Source organism: Halictus rubicundus, chromosome 11 (genome assembly GCF_050948215.1).
Source record: "Halictus rubicundus isolate RS-2024b chromosome 11, iyHalRubi1_principal, whole genome shotgun sequence".
NCBI classification, from domain to species: domain Eukaryota; kingdom Metazoa; phylum Arthropoda; class Insecta; order Hymenoptera; family Halictidae; genus Halictus; species Halictus rubicundus.
The window spans coordinates 14,412,129-14,425,048 of record NC_135159.1 but is presented as its reverse complement, the minus strand read 5'-3'; the positions used below and the strand labels follow the sequence as shown (position 1 = coordinate 14,425,048).

At 44.1% G+C, this 12,920-nt stretch overlaps 2 protein-coding genes across 4 annotated transcripts in view; both read right to left on the bottom strand.

Annotated features, from left to right (window-relative positions):
• Window positions 1-12,920, bottom strand: part of LOC143359218 (uncharacterized) — a 79,025-nt gene that overhangs the window by 28,239 nt on the left and 37,866 nt on the right. The gene's annotated exons all lie outside the window — the stretch shown is intronic.
• Window positions 1-12,920, bottom strand: part of LOC143359202 (pancreatic triacylglycerol lipase) — a 27,051-nt gene extending 14,131 nt beyond the window's left edge. For 2 of the 3 annotated variants that reach the window (XM_076796972.1, XM_076796974.1), the window contains exon 1: window positions 12,592-12,920. In XM_076796972.1, the coding sequence (XP_076653087.1) occupies window positions 12,592-12,593 (2 nt within the window). In that variant the 5' untranslated portion in view covers window positions 12,594-12,920. Of the gene's footprint in view, window positions 1-6,780; window positions 6,881-12,591 lie in introns of those variants that run through there. The other variant, XM_076796973.1, reaches the window with a different exon arrangement.

Sequence of the window (12,920 nt, the reverse complement as noted above, 5' to 3'; positions counted from 1 at the left end):
CACAGTATTTTTGAGAAAAGTGGTGTCTCGGTAACTGAGCCAATTTTTGCTCGCAAAACAGTTAAAAAAAATGGTACATCAAATTTTAAGGACTCATTGCAAAGAGCAAGCTTTAGTCTTCAAATCCATGGCAGATTCAGCCCAGAGAAAAATTCTCCAAAGAAATGGCAGACATTTGAGTCGACAAGTATTTTTGGCAAAAGCTGTCTCAGGTAATCGCACTTTCAACCTGCAAGAACCGTGAGTCATTAGCTCGACCCGATGATGGTCCACGAAATTATTGATGTGGGCATCTGCTCGACGCAGGAGAAATTAATTCCGTGGACCGCGAATTTTTGATGAGGTAGCATTGCGCAACCGTTTGCGTGTAACACGGGTGCGAAGAAGAAAAGAACGGAGAAAGGTGTTTACGTGTGTGTTCGTGTCTCTGAGTGATTACGTTACACGTAAATATACAAATCGAAAGCATTCCTCTGGACGCGGACAGTGGATTAGGTCATCAGGAGAACTCGATTGGCTCTTCGCATTCGCGTTTCTCCTCTCCTCTGAGCGTCCACGTTCGTTTTCAATGCGCAAAATAAAGTAAATAAATAAAGAGCTCACGGTGTCCGTGGCCCCGATCGCAGGTGATAAATATTCGACCGAAGACTTCCTAATTGTCCCCACGCATTTATGTGGGAAAAGAGGACATGCTGCTGCATACAATATTCACTTGCTAATAATTTCTTTATTAATTTTTATTAACACTGAGAAAATTGTGCGTGGCGTTCAGTTGGAATTGAGGCGACAGTAAAGCGAACTTTTGTACTAATGCGAGTTTCAATCTGGGTCATTTGCGACCCATCCTTGATAGAATTGTGTCCCTTGTCTAGCACAATGATACATTTCTACTGTTTATTTGTATAACATGACCTCGAAATTTTTTGACCTTGGACGATGTAAACAGCGTGGGTCAGGAATGACCCAGAACACGGTGGGTTAGTTCGGAGGAATGTTTTCGTAATTCGTGATCGTCGGAACGGTGCGATAGCGAGGCTCGTCGTATTATATAAATAGAAAACACAGGCGCGATCATTATGATTACTGAAAAAGTGCACGCTGACGCGTAAGTCGTACTTAATTAAGAGCCGTTTGTTTACTCGCTCCGAACGAAAACACGGAATCCACCACGACGGCGTGCCCGCGGACTTTCACTGCGTTTCAAAACTATCCGCAACTCCGATTTATGCACAAGCTGCCGCGAGAAATTACACCATCCGAGAATTTCGATTACTTTCCGCTGCTTTAACATTGTTAATTGCTCCGCATCGAGCGACACCGGGAATAATTGATTGTCTCGGCGTGTTGGCAACACCCACGAACCGACGAATTGTTTTAACTCGCACCGTTCGAGATCAATCTTCGCGCACGATTTCCTGGACGATACTGCGCGAAACGCTCGCAGTCACGTGCGCGTGACTTCGTCGATGAAAAAAGATCATCGAATGATCGCCACAGTTTGATGGTTTGTATACAAAGCTCCTAGATAATCTCCAGCGAACGTAACAATTATAAATAATAACAGTGCTTGGCCCACGCTACGAAAGAAATTCGTATTAGAAAGTGCTGCACTTTGCATGGTAATTGCTCGAGATAATAGTGCGTGTAAACAGCGAGAGATATTTGCATAAATGTTACAGATGCTTGTCAGATTAACTATTGAATTTTACAATAGCAGCAACAACAATTTCATTCATTTTTCGAACCTGATTCAGTGGGTTACCTAGCAGGAAAGTTTCTTATGTACATTTTTATTTGTAACTTTGGACAGTATTATTACATCTCTTTGAAAAAAATTACAGAACACTCTTCAAACATTTCTAAATAAACCCACAAAGTTTCAAATCGATAGCTATATTAATTTTTCTTTAATAAATTTTAGAAAATACCGTTTATTGTTAGACTACTGAAGTAGAGAGGCGCAGCCTTTAATTTCTAGTTTTTGGAAACATTGAGATATCTCTATGAAAAAATTACAGAACACTCTGCAAACATTGCTAAATAAACCCACAAAATTTCAAATCGATACCTTTTTTGGCTTCTTTTAAAAAAATTCCGAACGATCGTCATATTTTTGGTGCACCGAAGCATAGAGGTTTCTGGATCTTCGATAAAAATTTGCGATCAATTTAGCGAAAATGTTGCAGGTGCATCCACAGAGATTGGGACGGGAGGCGAGCTCACGTTGAGGAACGTTATACCGCCGGCACTTCCGGTGCCGTGTGCTCGACGTTCCGGCCAGAACACTTCCTATGCAATTAGTCACGGCAGCTCGTTCGAATTAATTCGCGTTAGAGACCGATGGAAATTCGCAAAAAGTGAGAATGAATGGCAGCACAGCGCAGCGGTCGCCGTCGTTGTGCGTGCGAGACGCGAAAAAACGCGTCTTCTGGTTGGAAGCGTGCCACTTTCGAGACAGCAACGAGCTCGCAGTAAAACTTTTCCTGCACTGTGAAACGTCCAAGGCGATTGTTCGATCGTTATTTACGAGCAGCAGTAACGGCGCCTCCTCCTATTGCACGATGGCAACAAACATTGCGAACGAACCTCCGTAATGGTCCTTTCGGACGGTGTGCAATTTCGTTGACCGGAGTGGCCATCATAGCTCCAATTCGCAACTCGACAATTTCACAAACGTTTTCGAGAGAAAACTAGTTCTTTCCACGCTGGTCCAACAAATTCTCTAGCTGAACCTGCTGATGCACATTAACCACGAACGCGTGATGATTAGCTCATGGGGACATTTTTTCTGGTGGTATTTTAGGCTGGGGATATTTTTGTGGGTCAATTTTCGGAGACAATTTTAGACAGTCATCTCTCTGGGGGCAGTTCTGTAAGTTTTGATTTGTGGGATCATTTCCTGTGGGATGCGTTTGTGGGTCAATTTGTGGGCTATGATTGTGGGTCAATTTGTGGGTCGAATTGTGGGCTACGGTCGTAGAATCGTTGTGATGCGAGCACGTTGGTAGCACCATTTTCAGGATCATTTTCTGTGGACCACTTTGTGGGATCATTCTGTGGGCCAATTTATGGGATAATTTGTGCAGGTTATTTTTGTGGTAGAATTTAGGATACAGTATTGTGGAGGGCTCATTTTAAACACGGCCCATTCTATGGGTCATTTTCGAGGGATTGTTGTTGCTCGGTGGTTTTGTGGACCCACTTTGCCGAGATCGATTGGGCAGCATTGGCTTTGTGCACTCGTTTTAAGCAGAATATTTACGAGAACGTTCGGTCCCAGCTTTCAGAAGCAATTAACTGTAAGTGTGACAATATCGCCGGGCAATTAGTCCGGTGAATTGGCTCGCGTGTTCCGCAGCATTGCCGGACGCTAATCGTCTTTTCACGAGCGGCTGTATAGGTAGCAGTTATCCAAGATAAGGAAAGAAAGTTTTTCGACTTTGTAGGACGTTTTTTCATCCTGCGTAATGGCTTTACGTCTCTCGGTGGGTAATGCAGCATCGGTGAACGGTGTAACATCAACAACCGAAACCGCACGCTGCGTGTTCCTTCCGGGCGCACACCTCCGGATGAAAAAAAAAGGCCAGAAAGGGGGAAATGACGCAGCTGGGCGAATTCGATTTTATGGGACCGTAAATTTCTCCGGGTAATGTACCTCGACAATAAACGTTCTTCTTATTCACCCTCGCGATTCCCTGACTACTACACGGGGCGTTTCAACCTGATCCACGTAACTTCTACTTAACCCGTGACAATTACAAAAATGACCAGATGCGATTTAAATCGGTAAAAGCATTAGAAGAATTAAAAATTCTTTCGTATTAGTTTCAACCTATGAAACGTATTAACATGTTCCCTACCATAGTCACATACATATATGTTTGTTACGATTAGTGTTCGATAAACTGTCTTCAATTTCAGCTTGGGTTAGGGACTGAGAGAATTTATGCGTATGTGGGACGCTTGTGTAAATTTCACACCCACGAGAACCTGTTATTGTTCATGGTCATCTGGTGGCGATTATAGCAAAGCTGTACCGCGTATGCAACTATGGAGATCAAATCAGAAGTAAAAGTACCGATTTGAGAGGTTGTTGCGTTGCTAGACATTGGAACTAGCCAGTCCTAACTAATTGATTTCAATCGGCCAATGATTTTCGTGATCTTTTCGTTAATAATTGCGACTCGATGAAAACAATCCATTCTTTTACTGTTTTTATTTCATGTACTCATTTTCCTGCGATTAATGGTATCCTCTAACCAAATATTTATTTTTGTTTCAGATGCAGACTGATTCGAACCAGGAACTCCGGAGGACCTTGCAACGATGTATGACCCTGACGTAAAATAATGACATTCTGTAATCGTAATGTCCGGCTTTCTATTTCACAATTATTGAAATTATAAAAACGTTTTCATAGGAAATTAATTCTGGAATTGACTTCTTTCAAGTTAAAGTAAGTTCAATCTTTTCCCTTCTATAAGACGTTTCACTTTTACATGTTTTGTGCCTGGTTGGTTTAGTGTTAAATCCCGAACTGAACATTAATAACAAATTCCTGTATGTCCGCGGCAACACACATTTGTCCCACTTTCTAGCCCCGTGACAAACTTCGTGCTTAAACAAGTGTCTCTATCAGCTACGAGTTATTTACATAATTCGAGTCGTTTTGCGGGACGTTGCACAAGCTCCCCGGTCGCATGGACATTTCGCGAATCTTTCGATCGCGCGACCGAAGAGGTGTCTTTCAGCCTGGGTCATCCTGCTGTGCAATGTAAAGCGCGCATAATGCGAGTGAAAGCGCAAGGCCTACGCTTCGAGTGCGCCATTAATTGCGATTAGCGAGTTTCTTCGATCTATAAATAATCGCTCGAGCTCCAATAACTTAACGTTTCAGTTGCGATCTCAACTGGATCAGGGACGCGTACCGCACCGTTCGAACGGCCGTGCGAACGTTGCAAATTTTTTTCCCACCGCGGACTCGAAGAGCGAAGCCTCCCCTTTACAACGACGCCTCGAAATTTCATGCACGATTTTTTGTAATCGTTTTATTGAACTTCGTACGATAACTGTGCTGGCAAAATACTTGTCCGAACTTGGTCTTCGTTCTCATCCCCTGGAACAGCTGAAAAAAATCGTGCGACTAATTTTGAGACCTCGTTGGAAAGAGGAACCTTTAATCTTCAAATCGGCGTTGAATTCGTTCCGGAAAAAAATTTTTCGAAGTTTTCACAGCCTTTTGAATGTACATCATTTTTTAGGAAAACGTACCTTCAGTTTTCCATCTGCAACGGGACGCGAACAAATTCTGGAGGAAAGCGATCAATGGAGCGTGAAAGTAGAAGCTTCAAGCTTTAAAATCAGTCGAAATTCATTATCGTACGACTATTTTTTACGAAGTTATAGCGGCTTAAATCAGAACTTTAGTGCCACATAATTTCGGAGCCATCGTGCGAGTTCCAGTCGGAATTTTTTGGAAATTGGGTTTCGCGATTACGGAAAAAGACAAGTAAAAAAAAAACGAAAGCGGAAAGAAGTGTTCAACGTGTGGACATAAATCGCGAGTGTCGGACGAAACGTGTTCGACGGCGATTTTTTCCCAAGCAGCGGAGATCGACCCTCGCGAGATATCTCGATGATCCCTTGAACTAGAAAGTAATCAAACGGTTCGAGAAAGAGAGAGAGAGAGAGAGTGAGAGAGAGAGAGAGAGATAGATAGAGTGGGTGAGCAAGAGAGACGGACTGCGAAAGAGAGAAAAATCCATGCTCACGAGCCGAGCTAGCAGAGCACGCCATACTCGACGCCGCTGCAGTTATTATCGCGAGGAAAATGTCAAAGACGGAAGACGCCTTCTAATAAACCCGCCTGGCGTCTTTCACTCGACTTTTCTTGCTCCCGCGCATTTTTCTGGCGTTTAGCAATCCAATTAGCCGAGAAACGAACAACAGCAAGCCTTTTTGCTGCCACCAACACCTTCGAGCCTTCGTGTTTTTATTACTGCACCTCTCTGCCTCGTAAACAATCCACTCGGATTGAAAAACGATTTATTGCTGTGCTATTTTACGTAGAGAAAACCGAAGAGCAAATAATTTTATCTTTACCCCATTTGAACTCCAATGAAACGTTCAGTTTGTAAGGAAAATTGCAATAGAGATCAAATTTTTGTAAATATTTTTTTCAGTCTTGGGTGATTAAATTCCCCGTTTAAAGACCCACAATCCAAAAAAAAGTTTACGATCCTACGCCCTTTGGTTCCCGAGATATCTCAAAGAATGTTTCCCACCCTAATTCTAAGGGTTGCTCTCACCCCCTAGTTACGAATCATTGTACACGAAGCGATTAATTTGTTATTCTATTTTCACGTAATTTTCTGCACAGCTTATTCTATTTCTACGCAAATTCCATTGAAATTCGCCTGCTACACTTAAGTGTCATCCCCCGAGAACATTCTCAAGTCCCCGTTTCTGCTTCAGGTTTTGTCAAATAATTTCTACGGTTAATTGAGCCGAGTGGCTGTGGGTTTGCGCAAATCTACGGCACAGAAACGGACAGGCTGCTCACCCGCTGTATCTAATCGTCGCCCGGAGCCCGAAGAAAAATTACAGACGCGGATACATGGCGGCCCAGCTGATGCGAAAGTGACTGTTACAGACGGAGTTTCTATGTAATGGCTCGTCCACACGAGCGAGCGACGCGACGCCGCTATTACCCGGCATTTTTGTCCGTTTTCAGCGATGAGCTGATCTCTGCCTCCGGCCACGACTATGTATTACACGTACCTTTTCCTTTGTCCTTGCTCACGAACTCGGCATTTCTCTCACGTCCCAGTAATTCATGCTACGAGGAAGCTCGGCCGTATTTGGGCGAATATTAAACGCGCGACGAGCTCCGATTTTTGGTTAAATTGCTCCCGCCGTTCCCCATCGCGACCGAGAAATGCGGCAGCTCAAACGCTCTCATGCGGACTCGAAAAGTGAGAAGCATGTTCATGAAACTGTTACTAACATATTTGTCACGTTTTTCTGATTAAAACGAGTCCAAGCACGACACCATTCGGAGCGCAATTGCTTCTGCAATCCACGATTTAGTAAAACCTAATCGATAGTTCGCATGCTGGAGGTTCTACTGAATCGTGTATCACACAGGTAAATGTGATGCGAATTGTGTCGTGTTTGGGCTCATTTTAATCGGAAAAATGTCAGGAATGTGTTCGTGAATGTAAATCTAATACAACTGATGCAACAAGTTTCAAAAATTTGAATTTCAGAGTGAAGTGTAGATTAAACTTTGATTTACACCTTGCAAACGGAGTCATTGTTCGTGTAGGTTGTTTCGGTGTCTGATATGTTTTGGAAGAGATTTGTGGATAGAGGAAAACAGTAATTAGGCAGATTCCGCGACGTCAGTCGCGTTTCCAGGAAGCCGAAGATCGTCGTAACGCGATCGTGATTGTACTGCTTGTTCGCGGCGGCACGTGAGAAGTGGATCCGCCGCTGGCATAACGTTTTCACGGTTTTCGAGCAATCATCCGTGTCACTCAGTCACGCGGCGTGCACTTTTGTGCGATTAAAAGGGGAAACCGTGTTTCCTCGCGGAAGTGAAGTCGCGGAAGGTGGACAGTTTTGTCTCCTCCACGCTAGCGTTGCTCTGGCTGGTACAAATTCAGCGTGAAAACCACTAATTTACGCCTAATTAGTTATAAACCGTGTATTGCGTGAACCGTTTAACTTTCCAATAAAACATTTCCCTGACGATCCGAATGGATTGATGATTTTTCAACAAATTTTACAATAGCGTGGAACACGCGACGGGAAATTTCAGAAATGGTTTACCCGAACGCTGTGCACTCTGAGACCGCACGGAACACTCGGAACCTGGATAATTTTCACGGGGGAATAGACTCGTTCCAGACGTGCAAAATTCGTTTCGCAAACGACCAGCGACGCATGACGGAACTCTCAGCAAACGGGATTCGTTTTGCTCGAACGGCTGCTGCCGTGTTTCGCGGTAATCTGCCGGGATCGAATAATCTCTCGTGGAGGAGCGCTCGCGTGATAGTTGGCGAAGCGTGCGGACACGGCCGAAGCGCAGTGAACTTCCTGCATCCGAGGTATTTCGCACGCGAAGGTCTCCCGCTCGCTAGCGATGGCTATCTGTGTCTCTTGGGGCCGATAGTTCAACGCCGCAAAAATCCATCTGGCCACAATTCCGATTCAAACGTCTCCAAACATCCTCAAACGTGTCCAAACATACTCAAACATGTCCCGAGTGCGTACTGGCAGCTTGAAGCCTAAACTGATACAAACTTTATCGAACAAAGTTTGACTATACACAAACTACCTAAACCTGTCTCAATGTATCGCAACTCGTAGAAGATTGTTTGGACATGTTTGAACATTGGTTTGACGGGCGGTGCGCCTAATACCCCCAGCGATTAAAATTTGAATAATTCTGTTCGTTTTTTTACTTTTAGGTCCGAAAGTTCGAGGCCAGAAAAGTCCATCTGGCCACAATTCCAGGTGAAACGTCTCCAAACATTCTCAAACACGTCCCGAGTGCATTCTGGCAGCTTGAAACCTAAACGGATACAAACTTTGTCGAACAAAGTTTGACTACACACAAACTACCTAGACCTGTTTCAACGTATCGCAACTCGTAGAAGATTGTTTGGACATGTTTGAACACTGGTTTGACGGGCGGTGCGCCTAATACTCCTGATGATTAAAATTTTAATAATTCTATATATTTTTCTGTGACTTGTGAATGTTCAAACTGACTGGACACTTGACCGAAATTGGAAATTGGAATTTGTTTGTGCTCGCGAGCTGCCGGTACCCATCGCTACCTGACCGTTCGGATGACCGTGCAAGAAGCGTTGAGACGCGCGGTGCGATTGGAATAAAATTGAAGATGCGGTTCGGGATCGTTTGTCACGATCGTTAGAAATCGTCGCCAGTGTCCGCGACGTGACGTTCGCGAAGTAGAAAATTGCGATTTAGCACCTCCCGATAGCACGGAAGAGAAGAGAATTTGCAAATCGTTCCTGCTGCGAGAGCAGGCTCGGGAACATCTGCGAGGAAAGTTCCCGCGTCTTGCAACGATGCGCGAATTAATTTATCTGTGTACATCCTGATCGTGAATCTTTATTCAATTATGGCCGCCCGCTGCTGGCTTCAAGGATTCCTCGACCGAGCTTCCCCATCTCCCACAAGGCAACGATACACCATTTTTTTTTTAACATTGTAACGTAGAATATTCTTTGCACAAAAATTTTATCTTGTCCGACAAATCTGGAGTCTAAACAATTTTTCGCGTGGTGTGCATGCGCTAAAAATGTAGATTTACAACATACTTGTTAGAAAGCACAGTTCATCGTTGCGCAGATAATTTTCCACCGCGGAAATAATTAATCTTTTTCGAATTTTCGCAGAGTCGAATTGCCGCCTCGAAATCAGTTCCCTCTCGATTCGAAAGGAAACCGCGGGAAACAAGCATGATTTTGAAAGTTTCGAGCGGCCGCAGAGCCGCATTCCATTCTAATCTTCGTGGCAAAACTTTGCTCATCCAACGTTATCGGTAATAAATCTGAAATGTAATGATTTGTTAATGAGCTCTCGGTCGTGCTTGTTTTATCCGTGCTCTTTCTCGGACTATAATCCCGCCGATGATCGAATGAAAGGAACCCGGATCAAGAACAGGTTTGCAACATTCGCGCGGAAAGTACGATCGCACTTCGCTTAATTAATCCGGCTTCCTTTTCTGCGTGCGAATTGTGCAGAGAACTGGGAATCGAACCGCTCGAGTCTCCGTTCAAAAATGCATTTGTACCCTCTTGATTTTCGCGTCGAGTATACTCGTCGTGGAAAAGAGAAAATGTTACCATTTCAAATATTTGCTGAAATTGCGAATTTGGACCAGTTGCAATTTTCTTTAAAATTTCGTTCTCACACCATTTCCAATCTTTTCAGGAAAATTGTGCGGGTTGGAGAAGGTCATAGCGTTTGAAGTATTGTGGACGGAGGAAGGGTTGAAGTTTGCGGTCCGGGTTTTGCAATGCAGATTTTGCGAGGCGCTCGCGTGGCAAGGAAAAAGCGACTGTAGGCATAGTTCGAGGCAAGTGCACGGACTTTCTCCGGGGACAAGCCTCTATCTACGTAGGCGTGCACACAACGCAAGTCCCAGACGGTCGCAGACTCATCGTACGACCGGCAGAAATCGTTGGATCCGATCGAGCGATCGCTCCATCGCACCGTGTGCCGCGACCCCTCACTGGATTTCGCAAGTTCGAGGTCGTTCATGGTCTCACGACTGCGTTAATGGCGCTGTCAAGAAAATTCTCGAGGGATTTTTCCTCGATCACACACACACACTCTCTCTCTCAAACAAACAAATGTTCAAACGTGGCCAAACATGTCCAAATATGAATTTCAATAAATTGGTCGAATAATTTCACTTTTAATCAATGTTTGAACAAGCACCTTTCAGGAATCCTTTTTTAAGAAATTAAGGGTCGCTAATTTATATTCAACACTAGGATTACACTAAAAGTGACCATTTTACATTACTTTATAAAAATGACAATGTCCAAATTTTTAGCCATTTTTGTTTTTAATAACATATACCCAAAGAAATGAATTTATATCTTTAGAATCTTAATAATTGTAAATTCAAAATATTGCAACCCGTCATTGTGACGGGTCCCGTGAACCAGGTGTTGATTGATTTATACGCGAACGTCGCAGAGAAAGCATAACACGAGTTAGCATTTTATCTATTTGTTCGAACCGTTCGAAAGCGAGTTTCCTGTTCCCGTTGGCCAACCCGCCGAAAACTCTGACAGCCACGCGCCATTTACAGGTCCTTGCTTGCCGCGGCCACGTGTTTCGAATTTAAATTACGATCTTCTCACCACTGGAAATTTTTAATGGCAACCTGATAGATCACTTTCGCTGATTTTTGTTATCGGCACAACACGGGATTCGGCTCGTAGAAAAATCATTAGAGTTAAGACCGGAATTAACTCGAGAGCCTCGCCGACTTCCGGTTCTGCAACGCTACTCGATTTATCTCGATCGCGGCCTGCATCGTTATGGGCAAGGAACCACGCGATTCGTCGAATTATGATACACTTATTATGATTTTATCGATGTCTTTGACCGGGAAATGGAAACAATGCCTTTTGTTGAAGAGTTACGCAACCTCGAACCGGAAAATAATGTTACGAAATCCGGAGCTGGGTGTGAACAAACATCGCAGGACGAGGAATAAAAAGAAATTGTTGAAGGACTCGAGGACCTGGACCAACACTACATGAATTCACCGAGAGCCTGTAGGAGCTATAATAAAAGGATGTTGAAGAGGAGATGACAGTGCTCGAAATGAAAAATTAATGCTCTTCCTGGCAGCTGTGTCGGCAATCGCTTGAATGTACTTGCATCACTGTAACTTGCTGCTGAAAGCGAGTGTCATAGTCGGTAGCAATCTGAAGACTGTCCCTGACACTGGCAGTGTCAGATGCGTTACGTAAGCAGGGAAATTTCCCCGAACCTTTTCATTTCGATCATTCCCGATCTCCAGTTCATAACAACAATTGCATCAATCGCATTAATGTTGACGTAGTTCGAGATCTAAGAAAACATCGAATGACGTCGTTCAGAATTATTGGATCTTCGAATCCTCGCCAATTTAGTTAATGAGAGTCTCTGGTCTAGTAGTCATAATAAATCCTTGTGTATGTAGTTTTACTTGTCCGTGAAAACGACCGAAAGACCTGTTTCGGTGCTAATTGTACCCGAATGTCTAGCCTAGTCCCAGACCTTTCCCTAGTCCAGCTGGGTTAACTGTGACCCGTATCAACCATGAATTCCTGGCGTTCCTGAATGCTTGCCTGTCTAGACACTGACTAGACCAGGTGTCCTAACACTCGGTGCAGCTGTCAGCAACACTGTAATCAGTGCTTTCCTACGATCCATCCTTGTTTACCGAAGATTAAGTACACAATCACCGTGCGTACGAAGTTTTCTTACTCATTCCCGCGTGTACTGGCGAATGTTTAAAAATGCCTGCTGGAACAGCGTCGCAATTTTTCAATAAATATAGCTACCACGATCGAGATACGGATACGCAAGCAGCTAGACCCTGTGTTGTTAAAACATTCGAGCTACAACCGTGTGGAATTCAGACGTGTCATCTGACTGTTCAAAACATTGTTCTTGCATTTGTCGATAGACTGTTTAAATCTCGCACAAAAATGGAAAAATGAATTTTAAAAATTATCCAGAAGGGATTGTCACGAAGAAAAGTTCGGTGTGAGACCAGTTCTGAAGATAAACGTTCCACAAATGCGGCTACCTAGTTTTAAACAAAGAATCCGAGCTCGAATTATTTTACGCAAGTGCTACATGCTATCCTGCAGACGTGGTGAAAAAATAAAATTTTTCTACCGACCGATTGGCTAGTAGAAAAATCGAGAAGACACTCGAGCAAATGTGTAAAAGATGATGGAACCTAGATATCGGTCAAGACGGTGATAAAAAGAAGATTATTTTGGAATCGGAGTGGAATCGTGGATGACACGTGACACAACTCACATTTTCGCAGTCTCTCTTTCATGTCACGGCGTCACGGCGTCACGTCAATCTGGTGCGGTCTCTCATGTCCGAAGGAAACAGGGTCCTTGCTGTGTCCACGTGGTCCCCAGGAATCACAGATGACGAGGGTCCTCGAGATCGACTCACATCACACGTTGGCTCGATCACTGATCCCCGCACGACAGTTTCCGCCCAAGAAACTCTTCGAGTGATCACGCGACAAAACGGGGAACCGCAAGGCGTGTGCGTGTACGTGCTCCGGCGGAAAGAGGACAAGACGTGTCACGGTGAGAGGCCGAGGCTCGACTGAACGCTGCCACGACGTGCAT